The 13,258-nt window shown below is 37.8% G+C and overlaps 1 protein-coding gene across 1 annotated transcript in view; it reads right to left on the bottom strand.

Moving 5' to 3' along the window:
* Positions 1-13,258, bottom strand: part of aasdh (aminoadipate-semialdehyde dehydrogenase) — a 28,566-nt gene that overhangs the window by 5,712 nt on the left and 9,596 nt on the right. The window contains exons 4-11 of the mRNA XM_078398368.1: positions 12,826-13,018; positions 10,403-10,644; positions 9,873-9,979; positions 8,020-8,192; positions 6,919-7,138; positions 5,761-5,882; positions 2,538-3,411; positions 2,003-2,166 (exon numbers count right to left, since the gene is read on the bottom strand). Of these exons, the coding sequence (XP_078254494.1) occupies positions 2,003-2,166; positions 2,538-3,411; positions 5,761-5,882; positions 6,919-7,138; positions 8,020-8,192; positions 9,873-9,979; positions 10,403-10,644; positions 12,826-13,018 (2,095 nt within the window). The remainder of the gene's footprint in view (positions 1-2,002; positions 2,167-2,537; positions 3,412-5,760; positions 5,883-6,918; positions 7,139-8,019; positions 8,193-9,872; positions 9,980-10,402; positions 10,645-12,825; positions 13,019-13,258) is intronic.

The following is a 13,258-nucleotide window of genomic DNA, read 5'->3' as shown; positions in this document are numbered from 1 at the left end:
TTAGCATGGTTTTGTGAAGGGGTGATCTTGCCTGACAAATCTTTTGGAATTCTTTGAGGAAGTAAATAGCAGGACAGACAAATGAGTCAGTGGATGTTGTTAACTTAAATTTTCAGAAGGCTTTGATAAGGCGCCACACGAGGCTGCTAAATAAGATGTAAAGCTATGGTGTTAGAGGGAAGATACTAGCATGGATAGAAGGTTGGCTGAATGGCAGAAGGCAAAGAGTGGGAATAATGGTTTTTTTTTCCAGCTGGCGGTCAGTGACTAGTGATATTCCGCAAGGGTTGGTGTTGGGTCCGCTACTCTTCATGTTGTATATTAATGATTTAGATGATGGAATTGATGGCATTGTGGCCAAATTTGCAGATGATACGAAGATAGGTGGAGGGACAATTAGTATAGAGGAAGCAGGGAGTTTGCAGAAGGACCTGGACAGGTTGGGAGAGTGGGCAAAGAAATGGCAGATGGAATACAGCATAGCAAAGTGTGTCTTCATGCATTTTGGTGGTAGGGATAAAGGCGTGAACTATTTTCTAAATGGGGAGAGGATTCAGAAATCGGAGGTGCAAAGTGACTTGGGAGTGCTGGTGGACGATTCCCAAAAGGTTACTTTATAGGTTGAATCAGTAGTAAGGAAGACAAATGCAAAGTTAGCATTTATTTCAGGAGGATTAGAATACAAAACCAGGGATGTAATGCTGAAACTTTATAGGGCGCAGGTCAGACCACATTTGGAGTACCGTGAGCAATTTTGAGCCCCATGTCTGAGGAGGGATTTGCTGGCATTGGAGAGATTCAGAGGAGATTTAAGAGAAAGATCCCGGCGGCACGGTAGCGCAGCGGTAGAGTTGCTGTTTTACAGCGAATGCAGCGCCGGAGACGCAGGTTCGATCCTGACTACGGGTGCTGCACTGTAAGGAGTTTGTACGTTCTCCCCGTGACCTGCGTGGGTTTACTCCGAGATCTTCGGTTTCCTCCCACACTCCAAAGACGTACAGGTATGTAGGTTAATTGGCTAGGTAAATGTAAAAATTGTCCCTAGTGGGTGTAGGATAGTGTTAATGTACGGGGATTACTGGGCGGCACGGACTTGGAGGGCCGAAAAGGCCTGTTTCCGGCTGTATGTATATGATATGATATGATATGATGATATGATTGGGTTAACATATGAGGAGTGTTTCACAGTTCTGAGCCTGCACCCGCTGGAGTTTAGAAGGATGAGGGGGGGGGGGATCTCATTGAAATTTACCAAATAGTGAAAGGCCTAGATAGAGTGAATGTGAAGAGAAGGTTTCCACTAGTGGGAGAGTCTAGAACCAGAGGGCACAGCCTCCAAATAAAAGGACATACTTTTAGAAAGAGATGAAGGGGCATTTCTTTAGCTAGAAGGTGGTAAATCTCTGGAATTCATTACCACACGGCTGTGGAGGCCAAGTCATTGGGTATTTTTAAAGCGGAGATAGACAGGTTCTTGATTAGTAAGGGTGTCAAAGATTACGGGGAGAAGGCAGGAGAATGGGGTTGAGAGGGAAAAATAGATCAGCCATGATTGAATGGCACAGTAGACTCGATGGGACGAATGGCCTAATTCTGCTCCATTGCCTCATGAACATGAAATATCTGGCACACAATCACCTTTGTTAAGGCAATGGCCTTGCCATAATTTATCTGGCACTGAAGCCCTTAAGCATTTAGCTCCTTTAAAGTTTGACTGTTACAGTAGTCTCCTTCCCTTCTACTCTTTACAAATTTCAGCTCATACAAAAATCTGTTGCCCATATCAGGAATGACAAAAGTCTGACTTCTGGGCTGATAAGGCAAAGCATCAGATTTATATTATTACTCTTGTGTCCACAGCTTTCCAAGGGTTTTATTCCAATAAAAAAGTATTTTGTTCCCATAAGACAAATGATATGCAATATTTCAAAGTGAAACAAATATAATTTCTATCAACTGTGTTTTCATAATGAATAGATAAATGAATAGAGGAACTGCTTACAAGAATATCCAAAGCATAGACATGTTGATCATGTGATCCAATGAAGACCAATCCCAAGTCAGGGTCTACAATCGGAGAACTTTTCACTGAATTGTGTGTGTAAAAAGTCCAGTATGTTTCTCCATCTACGCTTCTCAGTACATATATGTAACCATCGTAGCAACCTGGAAAAATAAATCACTCAATATGATTACTAGCCTCTGGGTATCTAATGGTACACTGTCTATATCAGGCACATTAAACATTTTCTGCTATTTATTGGTCTTGCAGTCTCTACTCTTTTTAAGGATCAGATAGTGGAAAAAAAAGCTGTCTTTGCAAAATTTTACCTTCTACTTGTGATGTATCATACAGCGTTGCCACAAATGGGTTTGCTTTAATTTTTATCATTTAATTTAAATATATTTGGGATTTGATCATTTGTTTTTGCAAATAAGAGTATTCAAATTAGATTCTGGATCCTAATGTCATAATTCTCCATTTCTTGTTTCAATTATTAAAGTGTGGCATAAACGGTAAATGTCTTGTTTCATACCCACGATAATAAAGTTTCCACATCTGGACAAACAAGCTGATGACTCAATCCGATCTCCAAGAATCCTCTCCCATTTTATTTCTCCAGAAAAAACATCAATTGCTTGCAGCCTGTGAGAGTGAGATCCAATGTACACGGTTACATCTGCGCCGTTATTCCCTGATATTATCAGGAGAGGAGATGCATCCACACATTTTGCGGTGTCAGACTTCCATCTAACTTTAAATGATATAGTTCCACAGTAAGATGAGAGATCATCTGGGATGAATTTCCCATCAACATGTGATGGATTCACTATTTGGTTTCCAAACAATTCCAACCAGTTATTCTTAAGTGGCATTTTCTCTTCAGTTAATGATATGTTTTCATTCATATTTTCAGGCAAATTCAAAAAAATAAGTTCCTTCTTTTCTTCTCCATTTGAATCACCATCAGTCAACACATTATCTTCTTGTATACCAAGTTTATCTGCAGAGTTATCAGAATTTAAATTAACGTGCAGTTTTGTGATCTGACTCCCTCTACTTATAGTAGCAATGCTATTATTAATGGTTATTGATTTCCACTGGGTAATTTGTTTGGAATAAAATCCTGCACTTTTATCTTTCATCTTTTTTGGGTTCGTCCTTCTGTTACTTTTATCACCAAGTTTTTCCTTCTTCTCAACTTCAAAAAATATTGCATTGCTTATATGATTGTAAATATCTAGAATTGGGCTGTTTAAAATTGCTTCAAGAAGTCCAAGTATTCTTTGTTTTATAAGTGTCTCTATTTCTTCTGCAAGCCTCAAAGCTTTTAATGAATCCCCTCCACTGTATAGGAACATGCAATTATCAGAGGCATCCGCGTGATCTTCTGGAAGATCGAGAACAACCTGCAAAGACAAAATTGCACAAGGAAATTGTATGGATTTTATTTCCATTTTAGATCTATATTTTTGTTAGTTATACTAGAATGCCAAATATAATTCATATTTCGTGACATGTATTTTACTCCTCACTGGCTGCTCATTATCTAGCCTCAGAATTATTTGAAAAGGTGAAAGATAAAATGCAATTTAAAATAAATTATATTGACTTTGAGAAAATCTTGGAAGATTTTTCCACCCCATGCGCTTTAATGTTATTCTCTCCTGCTAACATCAAAAGGGCAGACATGATGACCCACATTAACAAATTCAGAAATAAAACTGACAGAATTTTAAACCAAGCACCTGACTAAGCAAGAACTACACAGGCTTTGATTTACAAAAAAAACATTAACTGTTTCTGAAAAATAGGTTTTGAAAAACATTTTAAAGTTTTTTAAATTAAAATTGTCAACACCTTCCAAAAAAGTCAAAATTAATAAGTTATTGGAGAGATCATAAAAAACTTTATTCTACTGAAATCAATACATACTGTGCCTTCTCAGATCTATGCTAAATCTTTGGTCAGGTTCAGTATGTAAGTGGTAAGCAAGTAATCCAATTTTGCAATTCTTCAGAGCCTCAAACTGAGTTTAACATTAAACTGCAGCCTGCTGATGAGCATTGTTGACAAGATCTCCTAAATTTCCATAAACATCTAGATTTCCATAAAAATTCGAGCGTCTGTCAATTTTGTAATGTTGAGTAGAATGGCACTTTTTCCAATATATTTATCATAAATGCAATTATCAATGGATGTTCAGCCACTACATCCCCCACCAGGAAGGCCTTAAAGCCCTCAGTTTCTTCCTCAACCACAGAAACAGCCAATTTCCCTGTTCCTTCCTACACGTTAATTTGCTACATTGTTCAGTTCATTGACCACCTAATTTTTCTCATTATGCCTGAAGAAAATGTGATCGAAACCAATTAAAAACATTTTCCAGGCTTTACTTAGTCGACTATGCTCGTAATCCTACTAGCAATTATAATACTCTAAAGTTGAACCATTTATCCATAATATTCAATGACATTGGAAACCTATAGATGCCCAACATCAACATCTTGGTATTCACCACTGACCAGAACCTAAACATGACTCTAAACATTGCCACTTAGTGTGGCAATAGCAGCAAGTCAGAGATTGACTATTATATAATGAGTTAATTAACTACTTCCTACAAGCCGTGTAGGAAAAAAACCTGCAGATGCTGGTTTAAATCGAAGGTAGAGAAGGGTCTCGACCCGAAACGTCACCCATTCTTTCTCTCCCGAGATGCTGCCTGACCCGCTGAGTTACTCCAGCATTTTGTGTCTACTTACTACAAGCCTATCATTTAAAAGACACGGGTTAGGAGAATGATAGAATACCCTCTACATGTAGTTTCAACAACACACTAGACACTCAATGCCATGAAAGACTAATCTGCTACATAAATATCATGGTTATGATAACAGCTGGGCATTCTCTGGTAAGTGAATCACCTCTCATTACCCCAGAGCTTTTCCATCATCTCAAGGGCACAAAACCGGAGTATGATAGAACACTCTCTGTTCGCCCAGGCAAAATCAGCTTCCACAACATTCAAAGCTCAATCAGGGCAAATCTATCGCTCAATTGCCACATCATCCACCACCCTAAACTTATCTATCACCAGTGCACCCGGTTCCAGCACTACCATCTACGAAATGTAGTTCAATTACTCATCACTACTTCTTTTGCTGCACCTCTCAAAATCTTAACATCAATACAAGTAGTTCTACTTTAATGTGCTTTTCCATAACTCTAATTGGATATAATGTAAGTGATGAATTAAGACACGCTACGTGAAAAACGCAGACCAAATTAAATATCATGTGATTTTGAAGGAGAGAATCACTAAGAAGTTATTTTGGAAATTGACAAACTGAAAATAAAGGCTACCTTAGTGAAAAAACAGTCCATGCGAATAGACTGTTTCCATAAAAACAACTGTCAGTTTCACTGCAGGCGGGCATTAAAATTGATAAGCAATTGCTTCTATTGACACGTGCAATGATACTCTATTAAACAATGCAACATACAGCCTTTAGTAATTTTAGTTTGCAGTGATAAAAATAAACAAAGCTATTAAAAAGACCTTTAGTTTTGCAAATTCTGCAGGAAAAATAACTATTTTTGCAAGTCTGAAACTCTCCAGCCCAACGTCCTTTATCTCATTGACACTAGTTTAATAATGTGAGGTTTTTAAGAACTCAACTATTGCGTTATAGCAGATATACCTGTACATAAATAAGAAAATTATGCCAATAGTAGTAAAATCCTAAAAAGCTTACCTTCCAAAGTCGGTGAATACCTTCCCAAAGTTCTTTCTTCGTCAGCATGTGATCTGAATTTAAGCTCTTTGTCTTTGTCTTTTCATGGTAAGTCCGAATCAAAGCGCGATGGTCTATTTTGCCTAGTTATAATGGATAATTTAAAAAATAATGAGCTTGTTTGATGCATAAATATAATAGTAGTTAAATTACAAGACTGCTAATCCAAAAGTCTACATTAACAATATGGAACTTTGAGTTCAACTCAATTTCTCCCAAACTTGCTGGAGAATGTTCAGTTAATTAACATACATAGAATTTAAAGAGGCCAACAATTTATCCTAAAAAAACCCCACCTTGGGTCGATGTACTTCAGGGAAGGAAACCAGCTCTGTTACACATTCTAAATTTGACACCTGCCACACCAATGTGGTCCATAGAGTCATGCAGTACGTTAGCAAGCCCTTAAGCCCAACTCGTCCATGCCGACCAAGATGTAATGAATTTAACAATTTCAGCTAGCCAGTCTTTTCATTTTGTATCAGAAGGGATGGATTTTAATGAAAGGCGTCAACGCAGATTCTGCCCAACCTGCTGAATTATTTCGGTATTCTTTTTTATTTCAGATTTCTTGCAACTGCTGTGTTTTATATCTCTCGATTCCAGCACAGTTTTGATTTGTTAAAAAATCAATATCCACTATTATCTTTTGTCTTCTTCTACTTACATGTCTTTCAGACCGATGAGCTTCAATTAACAATCCTTCACCACCCTTTCCCAGCTGGCACCCCCACCAATCTTGTCATTCAGTCTCTCTTAGCTTCCAGCCTGTCTTAAACATTCTGTCTGTTCTATCTGACACTCCTTTTCTGCAACTTAAAACATGTTTGATGTCCAACTTTTCAGTCCTGATGAAAAGTCATTAACCTCAATAGTTAACTCTATTTCTTTCTGCCAAGATACTGCCCAACCAACTGAGTAAATTCAGCAATTATAATTTCTGTTGCAGAAATTAGCCTATGGTGCTATTCTCATAACCCAATCTATTTAGCATCATTCAGGACGGAATTCCAATTGCTTAGCCAAAATTTGGATAGAACTTCTTAACAAATTAAACATCACGTTTAAGAATGCAAGATGATATATACAAGATTTCATTAAAATTTGTGATATATTTACCATGAGCTGTAAATGGTATGGAACCAATCTGGACAACGTCATCTGGAATAGCATGTGAAGAGACCAGCTTTCCAAGATCAGAGAGTATACCTCTGCAGAAATCAATGGAACTCTTATTCTGTTGTTCAGGTAAGCCCCTGGGCACAACAAACAGAATTAGCTTATCCTGATCACATTTCGTCATTACACAGGCCTCCACTTGCTTCAAGCTTTCAGCTACCTAGAATTATTTAGAACTCGTTACTATTTCTTCACCATTAAGTTCTTTAAAATAATCTTTGTCAGTTTTGCCAAGTTTAAACAAAAGCATTTAACTTTTATTGAAAGGGTTTCAAAATGTAAGAGTAATATCCCAGGGCAACATATCCCTTTGGGATAGAGAATTCAAGTTTACAACCCGATGAGTAAAGAAATATAATTTTATCTCCAACTTGACACCATGCCCCTTGGTTCAGAATTTGCTGGACTCCCTCAGCAGCTCCTCAATAACTACCCAGACACTCCCTTGTTGTTTCTTGAATTATTCAATGAGATCAATTCTCATTCTTCTTAACTTAAGTATAAGAAAGTCTTACTCAGCATTTCCTCATGGGTCAATCTCTTCAAGCCAATTTGGTGGACTGAGCAATACATCCTTTTTTGGATGCGGAGACCAAAATTTTAGCTAATACTCCAAATGAGGTCTAATTATGGCTGTGTACAATAAAACAAATTCCTTTTGCTCAACCCCTTTACAATTAATGCCAGCATATCAGTTGCTTTCATTCGAGCTGCATGCTTTGTCAACTACATGCCAAGATTCCACTGTACACAATTACTTGTTACGTTGTTAATGATTCGAACCACAAACACCTAAATGAGCAGTGCTGATTCTTGTGGCTCCCAGCACTTTATGCTGCCAAGCTGAAAAAGACGATCATGTTTTCTGTTCTTTAGTCAATAAACTACCAATGCTAATATGTTAACAAATCTCCACTCCATGAACACTCATGGTACCGTATAATCTTTTGCGTGTGACATAATTTGTAAACCCGCAATATCCTGCACAAATGATACCAGTATCACATATCATAGAAGTAAATTTATAAAAGAACTAATTACCTGTTGTATGCTTTCAAGATTGACACGTTTCCCATGACGTTTAATCTGGTTGTCTTTACGACCTAAATAATACATTTGTCTGCCTTTAACAATTACCCAGTCCCCAGTAGCTCTCATAGTTCCCTGGGACACAGTTATTTCTTCATTTAGAAAACATACTCGTTCCTTACCACCTGGAGAAGAATAAGAGGGCAAAATGTAATTCACTACCACATAGCTTTTACAAATAGCAGATTTTAAATTCTATGCAGGATTCCAACATCAGCTGTTCCTTGTGTCGCGATTTAGAATTCTGCTGGCAATACATTCAAAGGATCACTTACCTCGATATGAAGTGTATAGGAAGGAACTGCAGATGCTGGTTTAAACCGAAGATAGACACAAAAAGCTGGAGTAACTCAGTGGGACAGGCAACACCTCCGGAGAGAAGGAATGGGTGACGTTGCAGGTCGAAAACCTTCTTCAGACCTGTCTAACTTGTCTGTCTGTCTACCTTGATATGAACGTGGTTCTTTTAAGTAGTGGTAATATTTCACTAACACATGTGAAACGTTATGAAAACCTATCAATGCCTCTATTTCTGTGTACCTTTAACAGACTGCTCAATGAAGCATGATATATGAAAAGGTGAATGGTAGATTTTTAAAAACAGCCATTAGCATCCGGGTTCACTGCTCCTATTGGAGTATAAATGGAAAACAAGCACAAGCAGAGTGGCTTACAGGAGCCCCATGTTGGGGGAGGCTGTGTGTAAAGGTGGAGTGTTTTGTTGAGGGTATGTGCTAAGGCTTTTTGACCCTTGAGGCTTTTTGGCGTTTGAGGCTTTGGTTCTTAAGGCTGAGTGGAGGGTGTCGGCAAGGTCTTTTTTGGTAACTCTTCTTTGGTCTTAGTGCAATAGAGATGGCAGTTAGGAAACTGGTATGCTACACCTGCCCAATGTGGGAGTTTGGGGAAACTTTCAGTGTTCCTGGGGATTATATTTGTTGTACACGCACCAAGCACAGACTAACAAGTGGCATTTACCATTCCCCTACAAAAATGCTGGTTAATAATCATCAGCATCCTCGGCAAGAGGTTGGGGATGGCATCATCATTGACCAGAAACAAAACCAAACGCTGTGGCTTTACAGCAAGTTAGAAGCTGACATCCTGCAGTGATTAAATCACCACCTGACATTTATAATGCAGTTATACTGACCACTTCTACAAGCTCTTTAAAAAATTATATTTGTAATTTACCTTAAGAATCATTAGCCCAGAATATCCTGTGAATTGGGAGCAATGCATGCTTACCATGGACCTATGCATTAAATATAAATTGATCTTTTATTGATCCATCATTGTCAACTTTTGCTCTCAACCCAGAATGATTCTCAATAACAAGGTCCTGCAATTTGGCGTAACCTTATGCAAAACAGGATTAGCTAGCTGCCAAAAAACATTTTCTGAATTTGGTATTGGATAGTTCTGTAAAAACCCAGAATTAGCAAAATTTAACACACCCAAGAAAATAGTGAACTTAATTAAATAGACATATTGTTTTAAATCAAAAATTGAAAATCCAGTTTAAATGCCAAGATTGTATTTATGAAATTACCAGCAAAGAGCTACTTGCAAGTTTAGGACTTTGCTATTCATGCAAGGACTGCAAACATTCATCACATACTGTATAGAATGTTACTGTTTACCTGTATATGCTGACTTTTGTTTTGAATGGCAAAACTCAGATGTAATCAGCCAGAATGATACATTCAGTCATATCTTTTGCAGAATTATTTCAAATTCATCCACTAAGGAATAAGTCAGCATCAAACAAATGATTTCAAAATGAAATTACACAAATAAGTCTCTACCTATAAAAACTTGCCCCTCTCCTTCCTGGATTATTTGGCCAGAGTCATCCATAACATTCAAAATGGTTCCTGAAAGAGGGACTCCTAAAGGCACATGGCCTTCATGTCTAAAAAGCAAAAAGAGATGACAATTAAATTTAAATCAAGGTTAAGATGCAAGCAATTTATAGAATTTGCAAGCATCAATGAGGATTTTTAAAATAAAGTAACAAATTCTGGCATTAACATTCTGTTTATACGAAGGAGGTAGGATACCATGTTATAATACAGTAAACCCTCGCAATAATGGACCTTTATTTAACGGATTTTGGTTGTAGCAGACCCAGGCTCCTGTTGCACATCTCACACCCCACTTCCGCCAATCAGCTGGCACCACATGACGTACAGGCTATTGATTTCCTTACTTTACTGTGTGACCTCACTAACATGTATTGGTGCTACGATGGGACCTAGCAAGGATCCAATGTGTTGGAAGAGCTTCCCACATTTTTTGACATTCTCATTTCACAACAGAAATTAAGTAAATTTACCGTCCAGTACAATGCAGAGTTTCTTCAGGAATTTTGTAGTATGTGGCCCAACATGACACTTCAGTAATCCCATAAAGGTTGAAAATTTGAGTTTTGTTTCCTTCTTCACGCCAGCCTTTCAGTACATGTAATGAAGGAAATGCTTCTCCACCAAGTGCTAACACACGCAATGATGAATTAGTTGAAAGCACTACAGATGTCAAAATTTTGGATCCAAAACTTTTAATTAACGTCGGGGTGGCCTGGTGAATGATAGAATTAAGTTGTCATTATATTTCAAGAATGACATTAAAAAGATCAACATCCAGGTTCACAACTGCCTCTTTACAATGATTTTTTGTCCGATTCCCAATTTCTCCCCCTCATTTCTTGAAAAGCCAGATCCACTATGACATCCAATTCTTAAAACATTGGCTATCCTTTAATCTTCAAGAAATGATTCCCCAAATGTGAAGTTAAGTAGCAAGTATTAGTTGGCCAATTATTTTGAATGAGATTTATAAGCCACACAATCTTCTAGTTACATAAACATCACAACAAAAGTGTTCTCAATATGGGTTTAAAAAGTAAGAATGAAGCTACAGCAATATAAACCAAATTGACTGTAGTCTAGAGCAGCTAGTGAAATTTGAACCAATGATATCAGATTATAGGCCATTTACCTCATTCAGCCTATTCCATCATAAAATGAGATCATAGAAAATAGGTGCAGGCCATTCGGCCCTTCAAACCAGTACTTGGCATTCAATATGAAAATGGCTGATCATGCAGAATCAATACCCTTTTCCTGCTTTCTCCCATATCCCTTGATTCCGTTAGCTCTAAGAGCTAAATCTAACTCTCTCTTGAATACATCCAGTGAATTGGCCTCCACTGCCTTCTGTGGCAGAGAATTCCAGATTCACAACTTTCTGGGTGAAAAAAGTTTTTCCTCATCTCAGTCCTAAATAGCCTACCCCTTATTCTTAAACTGTGATCCCTGGTTCTGGACTCCCGCAACATCGGGAACATTTTTCCTGCATCTAGCCTGTCCAATCCTTTAAGAATTTTATATGTTTCTAGATGATCCGGTCTCAGCCTTCTAAATTCCAGTGAATATAAGCCCAGTCGATCGATTCTTTCATCATATGTCAGTCCCGCCATCCCGGGAATTAACCTGGTGAACCTACGCTGCACTCCCTCAATAGCAAGAATGTCCTTCCTCAAATTAGGAGACTATAACTGCACACAATATTCTAGGTGTGGTCTCACCAGGGCCGTGTACAACTGCAGTAGGACCTCTTTGCTCCTATACTCAAATCCTCGCGCTATGAAGGCCAACATGCCATTAGCTTTCTTCATTGGCTGTTGCACCTGCATGCTTATTTTCAGTGACTGATGTACACCTAGGTCTCATTGCACCTCCACTTTTCTTAATCTGATAGCATTCAAATAATAATCTGCCTTCTTGTTCTTGCCACCAAAGTGGATAACCTCACATTTATCTACATTACATTGCATCTACCATGCATCTGCCCACTCACCCAACCTATCCAAGTCACCCTGCAGCCTCATAGCATCCTCCTCGCAGCTCACACAGCTTTGTGTCATCCGCAAACTTGGAGATGTTACATTTAATTCCTTTGTCTAAATCATTATATATTGTAAATAACTGGGGTCCCGGAACTGAGCCTTGCGGCACCCCACTACACATTGGCCGCCATTCTGAAAAGGACCCGTTAATTCCTACTCTTTGCTTCCTGTCTGCCAACCATTTCTCTATCCATGTCAATACCATACCCTACTCATGACTGAACAATGAATTAATTCTATTCAACCAGCCAACTTTGCATACCCCTACATCTTTATTGCAAGCTCCTTCTTCAATTTTAAGATTTAATATCAAATGATTGAGCATCACTTGTCTTCTCTGAAAAAGTTTCAAAATTCTACCATCCTTTGCACATGGAGCGTTTCGTAATCTTGAAAGACAATTCTACAGTCCACCAAGTGTAAATTATTTCTCTCCACCTTTCCTATCCATCCCCTTCAATATCTTGAAGAACTACATTCAAATCATTCATTATCCTTCTAAATTCTAGGAATTACTATTCCAGTTTTTGTAAAGAAACTTTGGGTCTCGGTATCATCCTGACAATTTATCTTGCGCTCCTACTAAGGACAATACATAATTTCTATACTGTGATGCCCCAAACATTTTCCAACACTGTAAATGTTTAATCACAATCCTGTTCAGTGATAGTAAACTTATCCCTTGCATTCCAATTCTCTAAAAAAAAGAGAAACTGCAAACATTTTGCTTATTTTTAATATTTGTTTAGCACATTTTTAGCAACCAAGCATTTGTAAATCAAATAAGTTGTAAGCCAATATTAAATGATGTGCAGAATTACAATTTTTAGACCACTTTTATATCACCATACCTGCATTATAGACACCTTATGATGACTAAAAAGAACTTTTGTTAGTCTCTTTGGCATCATTTTAATAACTGTTGGAACAATAAGCAGTGTAGCTCCACTGCACAGTGCCAGAAATATTTCAATAATTGAGGGGTCAAATGTCAGAGGAGAGGCCATAAATATTACATCATCTGATGAAACATCAAAGATTGATCTGCAAAACAAAATTAAATTGAACAAACAGAAAAGTAAATCACCAGTGATGCTGTAACATTTTAAGTGTAACATTTTAAGAAATGTTTCAAGCAGTCAATAAGATCACATGAATGTTGACAGTGGAAAGCGTAATTGGAAGTGATTTGATTTTGCATATCAGAAGAGGAAATCTTTTCAGTGTAACTTAATAACAGAACAATAAGAATTAAGATTCCAACTTGGTCAGAGTATACCCTTT

This window comes from Rhinoraja longicauda, chromosome 1, assembly GCF_053455715.1.
Source record: "Rhinoraja longicauda isolate Sanriku21f chromosome 1, sRhiLon1.1, whole genome shotgun sequence".
NCBI lineage: Eukaryota > Metazoa > Chordata > Chondrichthyes > Rajiformes > Arhynchobatidae > Rhinoraja > Rhinoraja longicauda.
The sequence above is the reverse complement of the archived record's forward strand: the minus strand, read 5'-3'. Positions and strand labels throughout refer to the sequence as shown.